The sequence below is a fragment of the Oncorhynchus mykiss genome, chromosome 7 (genome assembly GCF_013265735.2).
Source record: "Oncorhynchus mykiss isolate Arlee chromosome 7, USDA_OmykA_1.1, whole genome shotgun sequence".
Classification (NCBI taxonomy): domain Eukaryota; kingdom Metazoa; phylum Chordata; class Actinopteri; order Salmoniformes; family Salmonidae; genus Oncorhynchus; species Oncorhynchus mykiss.
In genome coordinates, this window is record NC_048571.1 from 8,932,486 (window position 1) to 8,956,148 (window position 23,663).

Here is a 23,663-nt window from a genome sequence, read left to right on the forward strand (position 1 = left end):
CCAGTACCACCGATATGACTGCACAACAATCCCACTGCCTGGCTTGTGCTTACCAGTACCACCGATATGACTGCACAACAATCCCACTGACCTTTCTGGGTGCTAATGCCATGCAGACAGACAACAGTACAATCACAATAACTCACTCACTCTCCAAAAAACCTTTAACCGTAAGAAGAAGAATCCTCCCTCCACATAAAATACATTTCCCACATCCCACCTTGACTAGAAGCATCTCGGCCTATTGAAATGAACTGTAGACATGAGCAGAATTCTGTTAGAAATGTGAGGGCCGACAAAGTCTCTGTCTGTATGCTTTTGACTCTGGCTCTAGTTTGGTCTTTTGTCTGGTAGTTGCCCTCCGTAGTTCTGTAGGGGGATTGGCCAAGTACTCTCATAGACCAATGTGTCATTTCAAGCATGTTGAAGAGTTCATAGGCTTGGTACTTTGATGTTCAGGATCTGTGCGCTCCGAAATGAACTGTTCTCAGCAAAACATATAGGGAAAGAGAAGAGATTTTAGAAAATAAATGAAGTAACCTGTACACATCATTTACGATATCCTTTGCAGTCTGTGCTTCGGTAGCTGTTTTGCTACTTGTCTTTCGCGTGTGCATATGGCAGTCCACACTAGAACAGTATGTGTCCAAGCCAACGTTTGCTGAGTTTCAAGACTTTCCAGTTCAAGACCGAAGGGTTTACAAATGACATTTTTTACAAAAGTTTCAAAAGTGTCGCTGCGCAGCTGTGGAGGGGAACTCAGAGAGGAGGCAGAGAGGAGACAGAGAGGAGACAGAGAGGAGGCAGAGAGGAGACAGAGAGGAGACAGAGAGGAGGCAGAGAGGAGACAGAGAGGAGGCAGAGAGGAGGCAGAGAGGAGGCAGAGAGGAGACAGAGAGGAGGCAGAGAGGAGGCAGAGAGGAGGCGGAGAGGAGACAGAGAGGAGGCAGAGAGGAGGCAGAGAGGAGACAGAGAGGAGGCAGAGAGGAGGCAGAGAGGAGGCAGAGAGGAGGCGGAGAGGAGACAGAGAGGAGACAGAGAGGAGACAGAGAGGAGGCAGAGAGGAGGCAGAGAGGAGGCAGAGAGGAGGCAGAGAGGAGGCAGAGAGGACACAGAGAGGAGGCGGAGAGGAGGCAGAGAGGAGGCAGAGAGGAGGCAGAGAGGAGGCAGAGAGGAGACAGAGAGGAGGCAGAGAGGAGACAGAGAGGAGGCAGAGAGGAGGCAGAGAGGAGGCAGAGAGGAGACAGAGAGGAGGCGGAGAGGAGGCAGAGAGGAGGCAGAGAGGAGACAGAGAGGAGGCAGAGAGGAGGCAGAGAGGAGGCAGAGAGGAGACAGAGAGGAGGCAGAGAGGAGACAGAGAGGAGGCAGAGAGGAGGCAGAGAGGAGACAGAGAGGAGGCGGAGAGGAGGCAGAGAGGAGGCAGAGAGGAGTGCATCTCGAGAATAGGAGTATGTCAGTTGTCTGACCAGGGACTGGGTCAATGTCTTCCAGTTGACCTTTGACTCCTTACAAGTTTGACTGGGTTGGCTTTGCAAAGTAGCCTTGTCCTGTGGTTGTTTGCAGAAAATGGGACGACAACTCTTCTACTCTTTATACGACACAAGCGTCAGCCGGTATTGTGTTACTGTCTCCAGGCAGAATCCCCATCTGGCAGTATCAGATTTCCAGGACTCGGGTGAGGCAGAGCTGCTTTGGGAACAACATTAGACCAGACTGTCTGTTTATCTGTCTGTACACAAACACCATGATTACGTGCCTAATGCAGCCCCACAGACCCTGTCCGTTTGTCTGGCTCTCCCATGTCTCCCAAGGCTGATCCTTGATCTGATGCAACCAAGATTTTGATTGAACTCTCTCTCTCAGTACCCTTTTCAACACAACGGAGACAGGCGTGACGTTCACCTCCATCTTCACCTCTCCTCTTCTCGCTCTCCTCTTCTCCCTCTCTTCTCCCTCCAACTCCTCAGATATGCCTTTTCATGTGTAGCGCCAAATGGTCCGACCGTGAGAAACACCTGCAGAACGGACAGAAATGATGTCGTTAGCTTGTTGCAATAGTAGGAGGAACTATTGTTGAGTCAACAGTCTAACTGCTGCTGTTAGCTAGTCGCTAGTGCGTCAAGGCAATTCTAATGCACATGCAATTAAACATGTAATTCATAATCAACATTTCAATCCACGTTTTCAACAGGGCCGGTAATGACTGCAGCTGCATTCTGAATAGGAAAGGAATCTGTACATGGATCTGTTCAACCAGTGGTGGAGAAGCAACACAAACAACGTTTCTTCTACCATTAAGGCACAATTAGTTGAGCTGTCTGCCTGTATAAGAAATGCAACACAAACAACATTAGAACTAAATCAGTACAACACATTGAAATTGGACTCATACATTTGTTCCAGGCCAACGTCAACAGAGTAAAACATGAAGTCACATTATGTACTAAATATGTATATTTTATTCAATCATATTCATCACTTTTTCTTCTTTACTTTCCTCATTGCTACAAATAAGGAAATATTTATGTCTGACTCATATGTCTGGATGAATGGAGATGTTGGACACACACAGGACAGGGAGGTGAGGTGACACACAGGTCCCTGTCTGACTCATACGTCTGGATGAATGGAGATGTTGGACACACACAGGACAGGGAGGTGAGGTGACACACAGGTCCCTGTCTGACTCATATGTCTGGATGAATGGAGATGTTGGACACACACAGGACAGGGAGGTGAGGTGACACACAGGTCCCTGTCTGACTCATACGTCTGGATGAATGGAGATGTTGGACACACACAGGACAGGGAGGTGAGGTGACACACAGGTCCCTGTCTGACTCATACGTCTGGATGAATGGAGATGTTGGACACACACAGGACAGGGAGGTGAGGTGACACACAGGTCCCTGTCTGACTCATACGTCTGGATGAATGGAGGTGAGGTGACACACAGGTCCCTGTCTGACTCATACGTCTGGATGAATGGAGTTGTTGGACACACAGGTCCCTGTCTGACTCATACGTCTGGATGAATGGAGATGTTGGACACACACAGGACAGGGAGGTGAGGTGACACACAGGTCCCTGTCTGACTCATACGTCTGGATGAATGGAGATGTTGGACACACACAGGACAGGGAGGTGAGGTGACACACAGGTCCCTGTCTGACTCATACGTCTGGATGAATGGAGATGTTGGACACACACAGGACAGGGAGGTGAGGTGACACACAGGTCCCTGTCTGACTCATACGTCTGGATGAATGGAGATGTTGGACACACACAGGACAGGGAGGTGAGGTGACACACAGGTCCCTGTCTGACTCATACGTCTGGATGAATGGAGATGTTGGACACACAGGTCCCTGTCTGACTCATATGTCTGGATGAATGGAGATGTTGGACACACACAGGACAGGGAGGTGAGGTGACACACAGGTCCCTGTCTGACTCATACGTCTGGATGAATGGAGATGTTAGACGACACACAGGACAGGGAGGTGAGGTGACACACAGGTCCCTGTCTGACTCATACGTCTGGATGAATGGAGTTGTTGGACACACACAGGACAGGGAGGTGAGGTGACACACAGGTCCCTGTCTGACTCATACGTCTGGATGAATGGAGATGTTAGACGACACACAGGCCCCTGTCTGACTCATACGTCTGGATGAATGGAGATGTTAGACGACACACAGGACAGGGAGGTGAGGTGACACACAGGTCCCTGTCTGACTCATACGTCTGGATGAATGGAGATGTTAAACACACACAGGACAGGGAGGTGAGGTGACACACAGATGAGGTGTTGTTGTGAAAATCAACATACTGTATTACTGTACAGCTAAGACAAGATGAGGTAAACACTGGTGCCCCAAGCTCCTCACACGTTGTCATGGTAATATAGTCTCCTATAAAAAAATAATAACCTGAGGGCTCTGAACAGTTGTCATGGTAATATAGTCTCCTATAGACACCAGTATAACCTGAGGGTTCTGAACAGTTGTCATGGTAATATAGTCTCCTATAGACAAATGTAGAACCTGAGGGTTCAGAACAGTTGTCATGGTAATATAGGCTCCTTGAGACAACAGTATAACCTGAGGTCTCAGAACAGTTGTCATGGTAATATAGGCTCCTTGAGACAACAGTATAACTTGAGGTCTCAGAACAGTTGTCATGGTAATATAGGCTCCTTGAGACAACAGTATAACCTGAGGGTTCTGAACAGTTGTCATGGTAATATAGGCTCCTTGAGACAACAGTATAACTTGAGGTCTCAGAACAGTTGTCATGGTAATATAGGCTCCTTGAGACAACAGTATAACCTGAGGGTTCTGAACAGTTGTCATGGTAATATAGGCTCCTTGAGACAACAGTATAACCTGAGGGTTCTGAACAGTTGTCATGGTAATATAGGCTCCTTGAGACAACAGTATAACTTGAGGTCTCAGAACAGTTGGACAGTGGATCTCTGTGTTTTTACTACACTTCTGATGTTTTTCTACATTTCTGTAAGTCTTTACATTTCTTAAGGACTGGAAGACCAGCTCCTGGTGGGCTAAAATACATCCTTATCAAAACAAATCAAACAGTTGGGAGCAGAATGCAAACACATTGGAATCTAGACGGGACCCTGCAATGAATTTCTCAGTAAAGTTCATTTTTGTAGTCTTTTTTTTTAGGCCTCTTTTAAGGCGTTCAAGTCCTCCCAACTTGACGGGTGTCTTTCTGATCTTTATGGTCTGGACTTAACATCACTACTATATGCCCTGTTCTACAGTGTTGCTTACTAGGACTGGCTGCATCAGTCTGTTAAGTACTGTAACTGCCTTGACAAACACTGGGCTTGAGTAACGCATGCCTCGCCTTCAGAGTCGATACACTTAACAGGCTTGTGTTGCTGTGTGTGTGTGTGTGTGTGTGTCTGTGTGTGATGCACTTGTGTTGATTTGTGTTGCTGTGTGTGTGTGTGTCTGTGTGTGTCTGTGTGTGTGTGTGTGTGTGTGTGTGTGTGTGATGCGCTTGTGTTGCTGTGTGTTGCTGTGTGTGTGTGTGTGTGTGTGTGTGAGATGCGCTTGTGTTTTGACATACCTGTCACAGTGGTCACACTTAAAAGGCTTTGCGCCCGTGTGTTTGCGGTAGTGTCTCGTCAGCTCATCGCTCCGGGCGAACCGCCACTCACAGCCCTCCCATGAGCACTTGTAGGGCTTCTCACCTGAGGACAGAAACAAACACTCCTGTTCAGTACTCATCCACCAATCACACGCATGTTTAACACTTATCCACCAATCATACGGATGGTTACAGCAAGCATCCACCAATCCCACCGCCCCCATCTCACGTATTAGAGCTTGATTATTACCACCTCGGTAAACTGATATAACCATTAGAGTTTATGATAAACAGGATCGACGTTGGGTTCAGTCAACTAGATGGGGGCATATTCCCACCGTACTGTGTTTCACATGCAGCTGAGTTGATAGGAGACTTCCATTTAGGAGTGAGTGTGTGTGTCTGTAGGAGCAGACTGGCCATCTGGCATTTCGGGCAAATGCCAGAAGGGCTGGTTCATTTTTTGCCCATTGGGCCTGTCTGACTTGGGGGTTTTTTTGCGCAAAATTATAATTTGTCAAATAATGGGCGTCTTAAGGAAAACATGAGCCACTGTGTTAGAAACGCCATGGCTGATTCTGGTGCCAGTCTGCCCCTGTGTGTGTGTGTGTGTGTGTGTGTGTGTGTGTGTGTGTGTGTGTGTGTGTGTGTGTGTGTGTGTGTGTGTAGTGTGTTTTCATGGATGCGGAGGGGTTCCCAGTGGTCTCTTATCCTGCTGAACGGGCAGAAATGAAAAGGAGGAGAAGAGGAGGAGGAGAAGGGCAGAGATACTGGTGGGAGGTGTGTAGTAATTAGGCCAGTGGTGTTGCTTAATGGGAGTTACTCTATATTTACAATCTGCCAGCTGCATGCCTCTCTAAGGAGATGTCACACACATCCACCAATCATCCCAACTAGACCGCATAACACAGACATCAGACTAAACACAGTCTCATAGAGACATCAGACTAAATACAGTCTCATAGAGACATCAGACTAAATACAGTCTCATAGAGACATCAGACTAAATACAGTCTCATAGAGACATCAGACTAAACACAGTCTCATAGAGACATCAGACTAAATACAGTCTCATAGAGACATCAAGACTAAACACAGTCTCATAGAGACATCAGACTAAACACAGTCTCATAGAGACATCAGACTAAACACAGTCTCATAGAGACATCAGACTAAACACAGTCTCATAGAGACATCAGACTAAACACAGTCTCATAGAGACATCAAGACTAAACACAGTCTCATAGAGACATCAGACTAAACACAGTCTCATAGAGACATCAGACTAAACACAGTCTCATAGAGACATCAGACTAAATACAGTCTCATAGAGACATCAGACTAAATACAGTCTCATAGAGACATCAGACTAAACACAGTCTCATAGAGACATCAGACTAAATACAGTCTCATAGAGACATCAGACTAAACACAGTCTCATAGAGACATCAGACTAAACACAGTCTCATAGAGACATCAGACTAAACACAGTCTCATAGAGACATCAGACTAAACACAGTCTCATAGAGACATCAGACTAAACACAGTCTCATAGAGACATCAGACTAAACACAGTCTCATAGAGACATCAGACTAAACACAGTCTCATAGAGACATCAGACTAAACACAGTCTCATAAAGACATCAGACTAAATACAGTCTCATAGAGACATCAGACTAAACACAGTCTCATAGAGACATCAGACTAAACACAGTCTCATAGAGACATCACACTAAACACAGTCTCATAGAGACATCACACTAAACACAGTCTCATAGAGACATCAGACTAAACACAGTCTCATAGAGACATCAGACTAAATACAGTCTCATAGAGACATCAGACTAAACACAGTCTCATAGAGACATCAGACTAAATACAGTCTCATAGAGACATCAGACTAAACACAGTCTCATAGAGACATCAGACTAAATACAGTCTCATAGAGACATCAGACTAAACACAGTCTCATAGAGACATCAGACTAAATACAGTCTCATAGAGACATCAGACTAAATACAGTCTCATAGAGACATCAGACTAAACACAGTCTCATAGAGACATCAGACTAAACACAGTCTCATAGAGACATCAGACTAAATACAGTCTCAGAGACATCAGACTAAACACAGTCTCATAGAGACATCAGACTAAACACAGTCTCATAGAGACATCAGACTAAATACAGTCTCATAGAGACATCAGACTAAACACAGTCTCATAGAGACATCAGACTAAATACAGTCTCATAGAGACATCAGACTAAACACAGTCTCATAGAGACATCAGACTAAACACAGTCTCATAGAGACATCAGACTAAACACAGTCTCAGAGACATCAGACTAAATACAGTCTCATAGAGACATCAGACTAAACACAGTCTCATAGAGACATCAGACTAAACACAGTCTCATAGAGACATCAGACTAAACACAGTCTCATAAAGACATCAGACTAAATACAGTCTCATAGAGACATCAGACTAAATACAGTCTCATAGAGACATCAGACTAAACACAGTCTCATAGAGACATCAGACTAAATACAGTCTCATAGAGACATCAGACTAAACACAGTCTCATAGAGACATCAGACTAAACACAGTCTCATAAAGACATCAGACTAAACACAGTCTCATAGAGACATCAGACTAAACACAGTCTCATAGAGACATCAGACTAAACACAGTCTCATAGAGACATCAGACTAAACACAGTCTCATAGAGACATCAGACTAAACACAGTCTCATAGAGACATCAGACTAAACACAGTCTCATAGAGACATCAGACTAAACACAGTCTCATAGAGACATCAGACTAAACACAGTCTCATAAAGACATCAGACTAAATACAGTCTCATAGAGACATCAGACTAAATACAGTCTCATAGAGACATCAGACTAAACACAGTCTCATAGAGACATCAGACTAAACACAGTCTCATAGAGACATCAGACTAAATACAGTCTCATAGAGACATCAGACTAAATACAGTCTCATAGAGACATCAGACTAAACACAGTCTCATAGAGACATCAGACTAAACACAGTCTCATAGAGACATCAGACTAAATACAGTCTCATAGAGACATCAGACTAAACACAGTCTCATAGAGACATCAGACTAAACACAGTCTCATAGAGACATCAGACTAAACACAGTCTCATAGAGACATCAGACTAAATACAGTCTCATAGAGACATCAGACTAAACACAGTCTCATAGAGACATCAGACTAAACACAGTCTCATAGAGACATCAGACTAAACACAGTCTCATAGAGACATCAGACTAAACACAGTCTCATAGAGACATCAGACTAAACACAGTCTCATAGAGACATCAGACTAAACACAGTCTCATAGAGACATCAGACTAAACACAGTCTCATAGAGACATCAGACTAAACACAGTCTCATAGAGACATCAGACTAAACACAGTCTCATAGAGACATCAGACTAAATACAGTCTCAGAGACATCAGACTAAACACAGTCTCATAGAGACATCAGACTAAACACAGTCTCATAGAGACATCAGACTAAACACAGTCTCATAGAGACATCAGACTAAATACAGTCTCATAGAGACATCAGACTAAACACAGTCTCATAGAGACATCAGACTAAACACAGTCTCATAGAGACATCAGACTAAACACAGTCTCATAGAGACTATGGGACAAGAAAAAACCCTCCCCTAACCCGGACGACGCTGGGCCAATTGTGTGCGGCCGGCTGTGCATCAGCCTGGGATCGAACCCGGATCTGTAGTGACACCTCTAGCACCGCGATGCAGTGCCTTAGACCGCTGTGCCACTCAGGAGGGCAATGCTTTTAAGTAGTTGATGACATGTGTGTCAGTGTTTGTTGGTTTGTACTAGTCTACAACACTATATATAATCTATATACTATAATATAACCTATATAATATATATATATACACTATAATATAAATACTATAATATAACCTATATTAACTTATATTATATAACTTATATAAAATCATCTATATACTATAATATAACATATAATATAACCTATATATCAAAATCTATATACTATAATATATATACTATAATATAACCTATAGAATATATATATATATATATATATTTATATATTACTATAACTTATATACTATAATATAACCTATAGAATATATATATATATATATATATATATATATATATATATATATATATTACTATAACTTATATACTATAATATAACTTATATAATATAACCTATATAATATAACCTATATAATATATATATACTATAATATAGCTTATACAATATAGCCTATATAATATATATACTATAATATAACTTATATAATATAACCTATATAATATATACTATACTATAACTTTTATAATATAACCTATATAATATATATATATACTATAATATAACTTATATAATATAGCCTATATAATATAACCTATATAATATATATATATATACTATAATATAACTTATATTACATAACCTATATAATATATATACTATAATATAGCCTATAAAATATATACTATAATATAGCCTATAAAATATATATAATATAACCTATATAATATATATACTATAATATAACTTATATTACATAACCTATATAATATATATACTATAATATAGCCTATAAAATATATACTATAATATAGCCTATAAAATATATATAATATAACCTATATAATATATATACTATAATATAACTTATTAATATAACCTATATAATATATATAATATAATATAACCTATATAGTATATATATACTATAATATAACTTATATAATATAATCTATATAATATATATAATATAATCTAACCTATTTAATATATATATATACAGTATACTATAATATAACTTATATAATATAGCCTATATAATATATATACTATAATATAACTTATATAATATATCCTATATAATATATATTATAATATAACCTATGTAATATATATATACTATAATATAACTTCTATGATATAGCCTATATAATATATATAATATAACCTATATAATATACTATAAAATAACTTATATAATATATAAAATATCATATAACCTATATAATATATATATACTATAATATAGCTTATATAATATAGCCTATATAATATATATAATATAACCTATATAATATATAATATAGCCTATATAATATATATACTATAATATAACTTATATAATATAACCTATATAATATATATACTATAATATAACCTATATAATATAGCCTATATAATATATATACTATAATATAACCTATATAATATAGCCTATATAATATATATACTATAATATAACTTATATAATATATATACTATAATATAACTTATATAATATAGCCTATATAATATATATACTATAATATAACTTATATAATATAACCTATATAATATATATACTATAATATAACCTATATAATATAGCCTATATAATATATATACTATAATATAACCTATATAATATAGCCTATATAATATATATACTATAATATAACTTATATAATATATATACTATAATATAACTTATATAATATAGCCTATATAATAGCTCCCCGGTGTGTTTGGATGGTTTAATGAGGCACGGTTTGTTCCAGCAGTTGTCACACGTTTTATATCTCTCTTCAAGAGCTCCATCCAATCCACATAACACTTGCTTCATCAGCTTTCAGAATGCAATTAAGAAAGGAAGGAAGCATTTTGTGGTTTGCAGTGCTTTTATAATGACCTGCCTGCTATCTCCCCAACCGAGCTGCTGAAGAACGGAAAGGTACATTACCATAATAAAGCAAATGGGATGACGTGTGTCGGCAGGTGAAGATATATTTAGGAGGACTAGCCCCCTCTTCCTCCTGGGGCCAGCCTTCTTTGGTGTTACTCTGATGTTGTCCATAAGGAATTCACTACTCAACTACTTAAAATACCAGAGGCAAATTCTTATATTCAGAGGCTAGCTGAGTGGTTGGTAACAGAGCCCATTCTTATCTTAAGAGGCTAGCTGAGTGGTAGGTAACAGAGGCCATTCTTATCTTTAGAGGCTAGCTGAGTGGTTGGTAACAGAGGCCATTCTTATCTTTAGAGGCTAGCTGAGTGGTAGGCAACAGAGGCCATTCTTATCTTTAGAGGCTAGCTGAGTGGTAGGTAACAGAGGCCATTCTTATCTTTAGAGGCTAGCTGAGTGGTTGGTAATAGAGACCATTCTTATCTTTAGAGGCTAGCTGAGTGGTAGGCAACAGAGGCCATTCTTATCTTTAGAGACTAGCTGAGTGGTAGGCAACAGAGGCCATTCTTATCTTTATAGGCTAGCTGAGTGGTTGGTAACAGAGGCCATTCTTATCTTTAGAGGCTAGCTGAGTGGTTAGTAACAGAGGCCATTCTTATCTTTAGAGGCTAGCTTTGTGGTAGGTAACAGAGGTACAAGGTGTGTAACAGAGTACTTATCACTCACATCCAACTCATTCCCCAAAACAGGTTCACATTTCCCCTATCCTCCCCTCTCCTCTAGCCCCATCCTCCCCTCTCCTCTAGCCCCATCCTCCCCTCTCCTCTAGCCCCATCCTCCCCTCTCCTCTAGCCCCATCCTCCCCTGTCCTTTAGCCCCATCCTCCTCTGTCCTCTAGCCCCATCCTCCTCTGTCCTCTAGCCCCATCCTCCCCTGTCCTCTAGCCCCATCCTCCCCTCTCCTCTAGCCCCATCCTCCCCTCTCCTCTAGCCCCATCCTCCCCTCTCCTCTAGCCCCATCCTCCCCTCTCATCTAGCCCCATCCCCTCTCATCTAGCCCCATCCTCCCCTGTCCTCTAGCCCCATCCTCCTCTGTCCTCTAGCCCCATCCTCCCCTCTCCTCTAGCCAATCCTCCTCTCTCCTCTAGCCCCATCCTCCTCTGTCCTCTCCTCTCCTCCTCTGTCCTCTCCTCTCTTCCTCTGTCCTTTCCTCTAGCCCCATCCTCCGCTATCATCTGTCCTTTCCTCTCCTCTAGTTCCATCCTCCTCTGTCCTTTCCTCTAGCCCCACCCTCCTCTGCCCTCTCCTCTAGCCCCATCCTCCTCTCTCCTCTAGCCCCATCCTCCTCTGTCCTCTCCTCTAGCCCCATCCTCAGCTCTCATCTGTCCTTTCCTCTCCTCTAGTTCCATCCTCCCCTCTCTTCTGTCATTTCCTCTCCTCTCCTCTAGCCCCATCCTCCCCTCTGACCTTTCCTCTCCTCTAGCCCCATCCTCCCCTCTCCTCTGTCCTTTCCTCTCCTCTGTCCTTTCCTCTCCTCTAGCCCCTTCCTCTCCTCTCCTCTAGCCCCATCCTCTCCTCTGTCCTTTCCTCTCCTCTAGCCCCATCCTTCCCTCTGTCATTTCCTCTCCTCTAGCCCCATCCTCCCCTCTGTCCTTTCCTCTCCTCTAGCCCCATCCTCTCCTCTCCTCTGTCCCTTCCTCTCCTGTAGCCCCATCCTCCCCTCTCCTCTGTCCTCTCCTCTCCTCTAGCCCCATCCTTCCCTCTGTCATTTCCTCTCCTGTGGCCCCATCCTCCCCTCTCCTCTCCTCTCCTCTCCTCTCCTCTAGCCCCATCCTCTCCTCTCCTCTGTCCTTTCCTCTCCTCTAGCCGCATCCTATCCTCTCCTCTGTCCTTTCCTCTCCTCTAGCCCCATCCTCCCCTCTCCTTTCCTCTCCTCTCCTCTGTCCTTTCCTCTCCTCTAGCCCCATCCCCTCCTCTCCTCTGTCCTTTCCTCTCCTCTCCTCTGTCCTTTCCTCTCCTCTAGCCCCATCCTCTCCTCTCCTCTGTCCCTTCCTCTCCTGTAACCCCATCCTCCCCTCTCCTCTGTCCTGTCCTCTCCTCTAGCCCCATCCTCTCCTCTCCTCTTCTCTGTCCTTGCCTCTCCTCTAGCCCCATCATCTCCTCTGTCCTTTCCTCTAGCCCAAGCCTTTCCTCTCCTCTAGCCCCATCCTTCCCTCTCCTCTCCTCTGTCCTTTCCTCTCCTCTAGCCCCATCCTTTCCTCTCCTCTGTCCTTTCCTCTCCTCTAGCCCCATCCTCCCCTCTCCTCTACTCTGTCCTTTCCTCTCCTCTAGCCCCATCCTCTCCTCTCCTCTCCTCTGCCCTTTCCTTTCCTCTCCTCTAGCCCCATCCTCTCCTCTGTCCTTTCCTCTCCTCAAGCCCCATCCTCTCCTCTCCTCTGTCCTTTCCTCTCCTCTAGCCCCATCCTCTCCTCTGTCCTTTCCTCTCCTCTAGCCCCATCCCCCCCTCTCCTCTACTCTGTCCTTTCCTCTCCTCTAGCCCCATCCTCTCCTTTCCTCTCCTCTGCCCTTTACTTTCCTCTCCTCTGTCCTTTCCTCTCCTCTAGCCCCATCCTCTCCTCTGTCCTTTCGTCTCCTCTAGCCCCATCCTCCCCTCTCCTCTAGCCACATCCTCCTCTGTCCTCTAGCCCCATCCTCCCCTCTCCTCTAGCCCATCCTCCTCTCTCCTCTAGCCCCATCCTCCTCTGTCCTCTCCTCTCCTCTCTTCCTCTGTCCTTTCCTCTAGCCCCATCCTCCGCTCTCATCTGTCCTTTCCTTTCCTCTAGCCCCATCCTCCTCTGCCCTCTCCTCTAGCCTCCCCTCTCCTTTCCTCCCCTCTCCTTTCCTCTCCTCTGTCCTTTCCTCTCCTCTAGCCCCATCCCCTCCTCTCCTCTGTCCTTTCCTCTCCTCTCCTCTGTCCTTTCCTCTCCTCTAGCCCCATCCTCTCCTCTCCTCTGTCCCTTCCTCTCCTGTAACCCCTTCCTCCCCTCTCCTCTGTCCTGTCCTCTCCTCTAGCCCCATCCTCTCCTCTCCTCTTCTCTGTCCTTGCCTCTCCTCTAGCCCCATCCTCTCCTCTGTCCTTTCCTCTAGCCCAAGCCTTTCCTCTCCTCTAGCCCCATCCTTCCCTCTCCTCTCCTCTGTCCTTTCCTCTCCTCTAGCCCCATCCTTTCCTCTCCTCTGTCCTTTCCTCTCCTCTAGCCCCATCCCCCCCTCTCCTCTACTCTGTCCTTTCCTCTCCTCTAGCCCCATCCTCTCCTCTCCTCTGCCCTTTACTTTCCTCTCCTCTGTCCTTTCCTCTCCTCTAGCCCCATCCTCTCCTCTGTCCTTTCCTCTCCTCTAGCCCCATCCTCCCCTCTCCTCTAGCCACATCCTCCTCTGTCCTCTAGCCCCATCCTCCTCTGTCCTCTCCTCTCCTCTCTTCCTCTGTCCTTTCCTCTAGCCCCATCCTCCGCTCTCATCTGTCCTTTCCTTTCCTCTAGCCCCATCCTCATCTGCCCTCTCCTCTAGCCCCATCCTCCTTTCTCCTCTAGCCCCATCCTCCTCTGTCCTTTCCTCTCATCCTCTGTCCTCTCCTCTAGCCCCATCCTCCGCTCTCATCTGTCCTTTCCTCTCCTCTAGTTCCATCCTCCCCTCTGACCTTTCCTCTCCTCTAGCCCCATCCTCTCCTCTCCTCTGTCCTTTCCTCTCCTCTCCTCTGTCCTTTCCTCTCCTCTCCTCTAGCCCCTTCCTCTCCTCTCCTCTAGCCTCATCCTCCCCTCTGTCCTTTCCTCTCCTCTAGCCCCATCCTCTCCTCTGTCCCTTCCTCTCCTGTAGCCCCACCCTCCCTCTCCTCTGTCCTCTCCTCTCCTGTAGCCCCATCCTCCCCTCTCCTCTCCTCTCCTCTAGCCCCATCCTCTCCTCTCCTCTGTCCTTTCCTCTCCTCTAGTCCCATCCTCCCCTCTGTCCTTTCCTCTCCTCTAGCCGCATCCTATCCTCTCCTCTGTCCTTTCCTGTCCTCTAGCCCCATCCTCCCCTCTCCTTTCCTCTCCTCTCCTCTGTCCTTTCCTCTCCTCTAGCCCCATCCTCTCCTCTCCTCTGTCCTTTCCTCTCCTCTCCTCTGTCCTTTCCTCTCCTCTCCTCTAGCCCCTTCCTCTCCTCTCCTCTAGCCCCATCCTCCCCTCTGTCCTTTCCTCTCCTCTAGCCCCATCCTCTCCTCTCCTCTGTCCTTTCCTCTCCTCTAGCCCCATCCTCCCCTCTGTCCTTTCCTCTCCTCTAGCCGCATCCTATCCTCTCCTCTGTCCTTTCCTGTCCTCTAGCCCCATCCTCCCATCTCCTTTCCTCTCCTCTCCTCTGTCCTTTCCTCTCCTCTAGCCCCATCCTCTCCTCTCCTCTGTCCTTTCCTCTCCTCTCATCTGTCCTTTCCTCTCCTCTCCTCTGTCCTTTCCTCTCCTCTCCTCTAGCCCCTTCCTCTCCTCTCCTCTAGCCCCATCCTCCCCTCTGTCCTTTCCTCTCCTCTAGCCCCATCCTCTCCTCTGTCCCTTCCTCTCCTGTAGCCCCTTCCTCCCTCTCCTCTGTCCTCTCCTCTAGCCCCATCCTTCCCTCTGTCATTTCCTCTCCTGTAGCCCCATCCCCCCTCTCCTCTCCTCTCTACTAGCCCCATCCTCTCCTCTCCTCTGTCCTTTCCTCTCCTCTAGCCCCATCCTCCCCTCTGTCCTTTCTTCTCCTCTAGCCGCATCCTATCCTCTCCTCTGTCCTTTCCTCTCCTCTAGCCCCATCCTCCCCTCTCCTTTCCTCTCCTCTAGCCCCATCCTCTCCTCTAGCCCCATCCTCTCCTCTCCTCTGTCCTTTCCTCTCCTCTCCCATCCTCTCCTCTGTCCCTTCCTCTCCTGTAGCCCCATCCTCCCCTCTCCTCTCCTCCCCTCTGTCCTTTCCTCTCCTCTAGCCCCATCCTCCCCTCTGACCTTTCCTCTCCTCTAGCCCCATCCTCTCCTCTCCTCTTCTCTGTCCTTTCCTCTCCTCTAGCCCCATCCTCTCCTCTGTCCTTTCCTCTAGCCCAAGCCTTTCCTCTCCTCTAGCCCCATCCTCTCCTCTCCTCTTCTCTGTCCTTTCCTCTCCTCTAGCCCCATCCTCTCCTCTGTCCTTTCCTCTAGCCCAAGCCTTTCCTCTCCTCTAGCCCCATCCTCTCCTCTCCTCTTCTCTGTCCTTTCCTCTCCTCTAGCCCCATCCTCTCCTCTGTCCTTTCCTCTAGCCCAAGCCTTTCCTCTCCTCTAGCCCAATCCTCCCCTCTCCTCTCCTCTGTCCTTTCCTCTCCTTTAGCCCCATCCTCTCCTCTCCCCTCTGTCCTTTCCTCTCCTCTAGCCCCATCCTCTCCTCTGTCCTTTCCTCTCCTCTAGCCCCATCCTCCCCTCTGTCCTTTCCTCTCCTCTAGCCCCATCCTCCCCTCTCCTCTGTCCTTTCCTCTCCTCTAGCCCATCCTCTCCTCTCCTCTGTCCCTTCCTCTCCTGTGACCCCATCCTCCCCTCTCCTCTCCTCTGTCCTTTCCTCTCCTGTAACCCCATCCTCCCCTCTGTCATTTCCTCTCCTGTAGCCCCATCCTCCCCTCTCCTCTCCTCTGTCCTTTCCTCTCCTCTAGCCCCATCCTCTCCTCTCCTCTGTCCTTTCCTTTCCTTTCCTCTCCCATCCTCTCCTCTGTCCCTTCCTCTCCTGTAGCCCCATCCTCCCCTCTCCTCTCCTCCCCTCTGTCCTTTCCTCTCCTCTAGCCCCATCCTCCCCTCTGACCTTGCCTCTCCTCTAGCCCCATCCTCTCCTCTGTCCTTTCCTCTCCTCTAGCCCCATCCTCTCCTCTGTCCTTTCCTCTAGCCCAAGCCTTTTCTCTCCTCTAGCCCCATCCTCCCCTCTGCTCTCCTCTGTCCTTTCCTCTCCTTTAGCCCCATCCTCTCCTCTCCCCTCCTCTGTCCTTTCCTCTCCTCTAGCCCCATCCTCTCCTCTGTCCTTTCCTCTCCTCTAGCCCCATCCTCCCCTCTGTCCTTTCCTCTCCTCCAGCCCCATCCTCCCCTCTCCTCTCCTCTGTCCTTTCCTCTCCTGTAACCCCATCCTCCCCTCTGTCATTTCCTCTCCTGTAGCCCCATCCTCCCCTCTCCTCTCCTCTGTCCTTTCCTCTCCTCTAGCCCCATCCTCCCCTCCTCTGTCCTTTCCTCTCCTCTAGCCATATCCTCCCCTCTCCTCTCATCTAGCCTTAAAAACAAGAGAGGCAGATTTAGGTCTGGCCCACTCCCTCCCTCCCTCCCTCACACCGGCCAATTATAGTCCCGGGAGGCATGGATGCCTGACTCAGTCTCCTAGCAACCGGGTAAGGGATGAAACACGAGGAGGAGGCAGCTAGTGCAGCTGGCTGGATCTGGCATTGGCAGCACACGCCGCTGTGCCACCAGCCAATTACCACTCACGCTGGCAGAGGAGAATGCAGTTGCCTAGCAACCTGCACTGTAACGCTGTACATTCTTGATGGGGGTAGGGGGTGAGGTGGTTGTGAGGGGGGAGACATAGTGGAGACAGCATCGATACAGGCTGAGACCAGTGCCTAGAGCACAGCAGATAACCACTCCAGCTACACACTCCTCCATTGATAGGCTATGGTTGCCTAGCAACACACACACATACACACAACCCAGTCTCTCAGGTGGCTGAGTTGTGGTTAACTGCATTTCCTCCATTAGCTGGAGATGGACCGGGGTATCGTGGTCTCTGAGGTCATTATGGGGGCACTGGGAAAGCACTTTACAGACCAGTACTACTCACTCCTACACGTTTACTGTTACACTAGTCAATGCTGGCTCCCTTTATATGAGCAGAGAGGGAGTGTGAGAGAAAGGGAGAGATGGAAGAGACAGAGAGAGGAGGGGAGGAGGTAGGAAAGAGAGGAAGAGTGTGTGGGTGTGTGTGCATGTGTGTGAGAGAAAGGGAGAGATGGAGGAGAAAGAGAGAGGAGGGGAGGAGGCAGGACAGAGAGGGAGAGCGTGTGGGTGTGTGTGAGAGAAAGGGAGATATGGAGGAGACAGAGAGAGGAGGGGAGGAGGCAGGACAGAGAGGGAGAGTGTGTGGGTGTGTGTGAGAGAAATGGAGAGATGGAGGAGACAGACAGAGGAGGGGAGGAGGCAGGACAGAGAGGGAGAGTGTGTGGGTGTGTGTGCATGTGTGTGAGAGAAAGGGAGAGATGGAGGAGACAGAGAGAGGAGGGGAGGAGGCAGGACATAGAGGGAGAGTGTGTGTGTGAGAGAAAGGGAGAGATGGAGGAGACAGAGAGAGGAGGGGAGGAGGCAGGACAGAGAGGGAGAGTGTGTTGGTGTGTGTGAGAGAAAGGGAGAGATGGAGGAGACAGAGAGAGGAGGGGAGGAGGCAGGACAGAGAGGGAGAGTGTGTGGGTGTGTGTGAGAGAAAGGGAGAGATGGAGGAGACAGAGAGAGGAGGGGAGGAGGCAGGACAGAGAGGGAGAGTGTGTGGGTGTGTGTGAGAGAAAGGGAGAGATGGAGGAGACAGAGAGAGGAGGGGAGGAGGCAGGACAGAGAGGGACGTGTTTGACTCTTCCCCTCTTCAAAATCGAATTGCACAATTCCTTATCTGCGTTGAAACCTCCATTCATAAAACTCACTGCAGGGACGTGTAATTTACACAAAGTCTGCTTGATTCCAGCTCTACTGTGAATCTCTTCTCTATCAGTCATGTATGGGAATAACAAGTGAAGAAAAGAGGGGTTTGAGTACCACCGTCTCTTAAGTCATGCCCTGATGATTGAACGAGTGGAGGCCCATGGCACTATGTCTCAGACTGAAGTGTTCCTACCTCTCCTCCTCAGTGCTCGGTCCCTGTCTTGGTGCTGTCACTAAAGTAACTATTTCAGCTAGCTATAACAGTGACCCTGTGCTTTTAGAGTCAGCATGTCACGTAACAGTACAGGTGGACTGAGATGTTCCTACCTCTCCTCCTCAGTGCTCGGTCCCTGTCTTGGTGCTTTATGTCTCTGAGTGACTAAAACACGTGTTCCAGCTATATCCCTCACGCTCGTTCACGTGTTCCAGCTATATCCCTCACGCTCGTTCACGTGTTCCAGTTATATCCCTCACGCTCGTTCACGTGTTCCAGTTATATCCCTCACGCTCGTTCACGTGTTCCAGCTATATCCCTCACTCTCTTTCACCTGTTCCAGCTATATCCCTCACGCTCGTTCACGTGTTCCAGCTATATCCCTCACTCTCGTTCACCTGTTCCAGCTATATCCCTCACGCTCGTTCACGTGTTCCAGCTATATCCCTCACGCTCGTTCACGTGTTCCAGCTATATCCCTCACTCTCTTTCACGTGTTCCAGCTATATCCCTCACTCTCTTTCACGTGTTCCAGCTATATCCCTCACGCTCGTTCACGTGTTCCAGCTATATCCCTCACTCTTTCACGTGTTCCAGCTATATCCCTCACTCTCTTTCACGTGTTCCAGCTATATCCCTCACGCTCGTTCACGTGTTCCAGCTATATCCCTCACGCTCGTTCACATGTTCCAGCTATATCCCTCACTCTCTTTCACGTGTTCCAGCTATATCCCTCACTCTCTTTCACGTGTTCCAGCTATATCCCTCACGCTCGTTCACGTGTTCCAGCTATATCCCTCACTCTCTTTCACGTGTTCCAGCTATATCCCTCACGCTCGTTCACGTGATCCAGCTATATCCCTCACTCTCGTTCACCTGTTCCAGCTATATCCCTCACGCTCGTTCACGTGTTCCAGTTATATCCCTCACGCTCGTTCACGTGTTCCAGCTATATCCCTCACTCTCTTTCACGTGTTCCAGCTATATCCCTCACGCTCGTTCACGTGTTCCAGCTATATCCCTCACTCTCTTTCACGTGTTCCAGCTATATCCCTCACGCTCGTTCACGTGTTCCAGCTATATCCCTCACTCTCTTTCACGTGTTCCAGCTATATCCCTCACTCTCTTTCACGTGTTCCAGCTATATCCCTCACGCTCGTTCACGTGTTCCAGCTATATCCCTCACTCTCTTTCACGTGTTCCAGCTATATCCCTCACTCTCTTTCACGTGTTCCAGCTATATCCCTCACGCTTGTTCACGTGTTCCAGCTATATCCCTCACTCTCGTTCACGTGTTCCAGCTATATCCCTCACGCTCGTTCACGTGTTCCAGCTATATCCCTCACGCTCGTTCACGTGTTCCAGCTATATCCCTCACGCTCGTTCACGTGTTCCAGCTATATCCCTCACGCTCGTTCACGTGTTCCAGCTATATCCCTCACACTCGTTCACGTGTTCCAGCTATATCCCTCACGCTCGTTCACGTGTTCAAGCTATATCCCTCACTCTCTTTCACGTGTTTCAGCTATATCCCTCACTCTCTTTCACGTGTTTCAGCTATATCCCTCACTCTCTTTCATGTGTTTCATTGACCACATACTACTCAAAATGCATGGCCGATGCATAGCTTCATTCTAAATGGGAAGCTAGTGTGGATATTGGAGCAGACCAGTTGAGGCTGTAGAACTGACATGGAGCATTAGAGTCGGGGTCCATTCCATTTCAATTCAGGAAGTGAACTAAAATTCTAATTCTCCTCAATGCCTTTCAATAAGATTTTTTTTTTGGTTTGGTTTATTTTTTGAATTGACTAGAATTGAAATGGAATTGACCACAAACCTGGTTATAATACAGGTGTTTGAGAAGTGGCAGATTTAGCCTATAGAAAGAGTACGTAGAGGGATATGGGGCGGCAGACTAAAATAAACTGGGAAACCACGGCTTATCCAGGTCAATCCATCAATCACAGGGCAGTTAGTCACTCAGCGGACAGTTTCCTGACAGAGGTGTGAGTGGTTTGGGATTGAGATTGAGGAGAGTGAGAATTATGGCCATTTCCCCCTCTGGAAATCTGCTGAGGAAGTAGTGTGGTAACCTTGAGAAAGAATACTGATAGCAGAGTATACTGAGGGCCCTGGCAGCGCTGAACAGTACTGAAGTACTCATTTTGGCTGCTGGTGCCAGCACTCTAAGTTTAGGTGGTAATTATATTTTAGGGCCAATATTCTGTAATTGGTACTCAAGCAGTTAAACATTTGAGGAGCCAGTGAGCACTGGCCCAGGGTCAGGGTGAGGGTTAGGGTGAGGGTTTAGGGTGAAGGTCAGGGTTAGGGTTAGGGTCAGGATCAGGGTGAGGGTCAGGGTCAGGGTTAGGGTCAGGGTCAGGCTGAGGGTCAGGGTCAGGGTTAGACGGGGAAGAGGATGAAGAGGCTGAGTAGGGTTAGGGTCAGGGTTAGGGTTAGGGTTAGACGAGGAAGAGGATGAAGAGGCTGAGTAGGATTAGGGTTAGGGTGAGGGTCAGGGTTAGATGAGGAAGAGGATGAAGAGGGTTAGGGTGAGGGTCAGGGTTAGATGAGGAAGAGGATGAAGAGGCTGAGTAGGGTTAGGGTCAGGGTTAGGGTTAGGGTTAGACGAGGAATAGGATGAAGAGGCTGAGTAGGAGGTAGAGGATGATAAAGAAGATCTGTTCTTTAACTGATAAATGAGGCTCCATTAACAGAAAAGGCCATGATGAGTACCAGGTATGATTAAAGAGAACCTGAGATAAAAGTCAGAAACAGGAAACATGGATGGATGAGGGATGTCTAAGAAGGTAATGTATTATGTGTAGTAGTTCTGATGGTGTTGGTCTGGTGGTCTAGTCTGTCTGAGAGCTCGCCCTGCCTGTTAACGACTCAGATGATCTACCTCTTTGATAAATGATACTTATGTTTTCAGATTAAGTGACTTTCCCTGGGATGAAGTGAGCAGTATTTCCCTGGGATGAAGTGAGCAGTATTTCCCTGGGATGAAGTGAGCAGTATTTCCCTGGGATGAAGTGAGCAGTATTTCCCTGGGATGAAGTGAGCAGTATTTCTATATAAATACATTTGATTTGATTTGATATTTCCCTGAGCAAAAGTGAGCAGTATTTCCCTGAGCAAAAGTGAACAGTATTTCCCTGAGCAAAAGTGAGCAGTATTTCCCTGAGCAAAAGTGAACAGTATTTCCCTGAGCAAAAGTGAGCAGTATTTCCCTAATATTTATTTCCTATCACATACTTAATTAAGCTTGCCTAGTGCAGTGGGATGGAACAGAAGAGTCCCAAAAGTGCCGTCCATTTGGTATTCAAGGCAGGCTCAATCTGATGCTCAAAGTATCTGAAATAAAAACCAATGCAATTCCGACTGTGCTGTAGACTGCAGAGTAGTGCTGATGAGTGTCACCTGTGTGTGTCCTCTGGTGTGCCTTGAGATGGGAGCTCTTGGTGTAGACCTTCCTGCAGCCGTTAAACTGGCAACGGTGGACCCTCTTCTTGTTCTCAGAGATACCCCCCACGCCCATCACACACGTGCCCCCCTGCTCGCCGTCGCTGTGCCCGCCTGTGGTGTCACGCCTTGTGGGCAGCGGTGGCGCGTCTGTCGCTGCCAGCATGGCGGAGCTCAGCCCCACCTTCCTCGCCACCAGTTTGAGAGTGAGCGTGCCGTCCGCGGACGCTGTCAGAGTCTGGTGGGGGTCGGGCTTGACCAGGTGGCGTCCCAGCTCCGGGGACGAGGGCGGCGTCAGGGAGGTGACGGCGCTCAACTGGGCTGGGTGTACCCCTCCCCCTCCAGACCCTAACCCCATCCCGTCTCTAAGTTTGGCAGACTTCAAGGCCCCAGAGAGGTGCTTCCGAGAGGGGCAGAGCAGGGGCGGTAGAGGAGGGCTGGGGGGGTCCGGGAGGCTGGGGAGGAGGGGGTCTAGTAGTTCTTCTTCACTGTCCTCCTTCAGGTAGGCCGGGGTGAGCAGGCAGTCAAGCTCCTCGTCAAAGAGGTCCGACAGCCTCTTGGGCTCCGTCTGTAGGTAACGCTCCAACTCCAGGCATGTCTGAAGGGAGAAGGGAGAGACAGGGGTCAGACTCACACATAAACCCTATGTCTTAACACTGATATACAGGTACTCGTATAGTGGTACTGCTATTCCCAGACTGGTGTACTCATAACCTTGGCTGAAGCACATGCTACATAGAATCACTACAGTGCAGATTTCAGTGGAATAATGGAACACTGTGCTGCTGATGGTGAACATCCCTCTAAAGCTGAGTGGATATTTCCTGTTCGGATTGGTTCACTAGATCACATCATTCAATTAAAACAACCTGACAACTCCCATAATTACTACACCAGTCAGAGCTGGGTGATATGTGGAGCTCTCTCATCAACTGATATAATGTATCCAAGTGAGCGGGCAACTAAGGCAATTGATTGATGAATAGCTCACCCCTGATGCCCTCAATTTCCCTTTGTGCCCACCACAGGAGGTTGGTAGCACCATAATTGGGGAGGATGGGCTCGTGGTAATGACTGGAGCGGAATCAGAGGAATGGTATCAAATACATCAAACACATGGATGCCATTCCGTTTGATGCCGTCCTCCCCTCAGCAGCCTCCTGTGGAGCCCACTCCCATTCCCTATCATTCTGTATGTCTTTGTGACTGTATACAGGTAGATCAGAGAAGGCACATCCCTGATTGGCAGATGAGTGACCACCCTGATTAGAAGCACCTGCTACTCATTGGTTGTTCACCTGTGTTCCCTCCAAATGCCGAAACGTCTGTGTACCCTGTCCCCTGATGCAGTGAAAATCCTTTAAAAAAACACATTTTATGCGACATCTTTTTGAGTGTGGACCCATCATACCTTTTTATATACATGGAGAAAGACTGCTGCTGTATTTTTAGAACCCCAGGGAG

At 47.1% G+C, this 23,663-nt stretch overlaps 1 protein-coding gene across 1 annotated transcript in view; it reads right to left on the bottom strand.

Annotated features, from left to right (window-relative positions):
* Nucleotides 1–1,309: 1,309 nt before the first annotated feature.
* LOC110514048 (Krueppel-like factor 7) overlaps nucleotides 1,310–23,663 on the bottom strand; it is a 60,619-nt gene continuing 38,265 nt past the window's right edge. The window contains exons 2-4 of the mRNA XM_036982451.1: nucleotides 22,158–22,797; nucleotides 5,099–5,222; nucleotides 1,310–2,015 (exon numbers count right to left, since the gene is read on the bottom strand). Coding sequence (XP_036838346.1) covers nucleotides 1,964–2,015; nucleotides 5,099–5,222; nucleotides 22,158–22,797 — 816 coding nt within the window. The 3' untranslated portion in view covers nucleotides 1,310–1,963. The remainder of the gene's footprint in view (nucleotides 2,016–5,098; nucleotides 5,223–22,157; nucleotides 22,798–23,663) is intronic.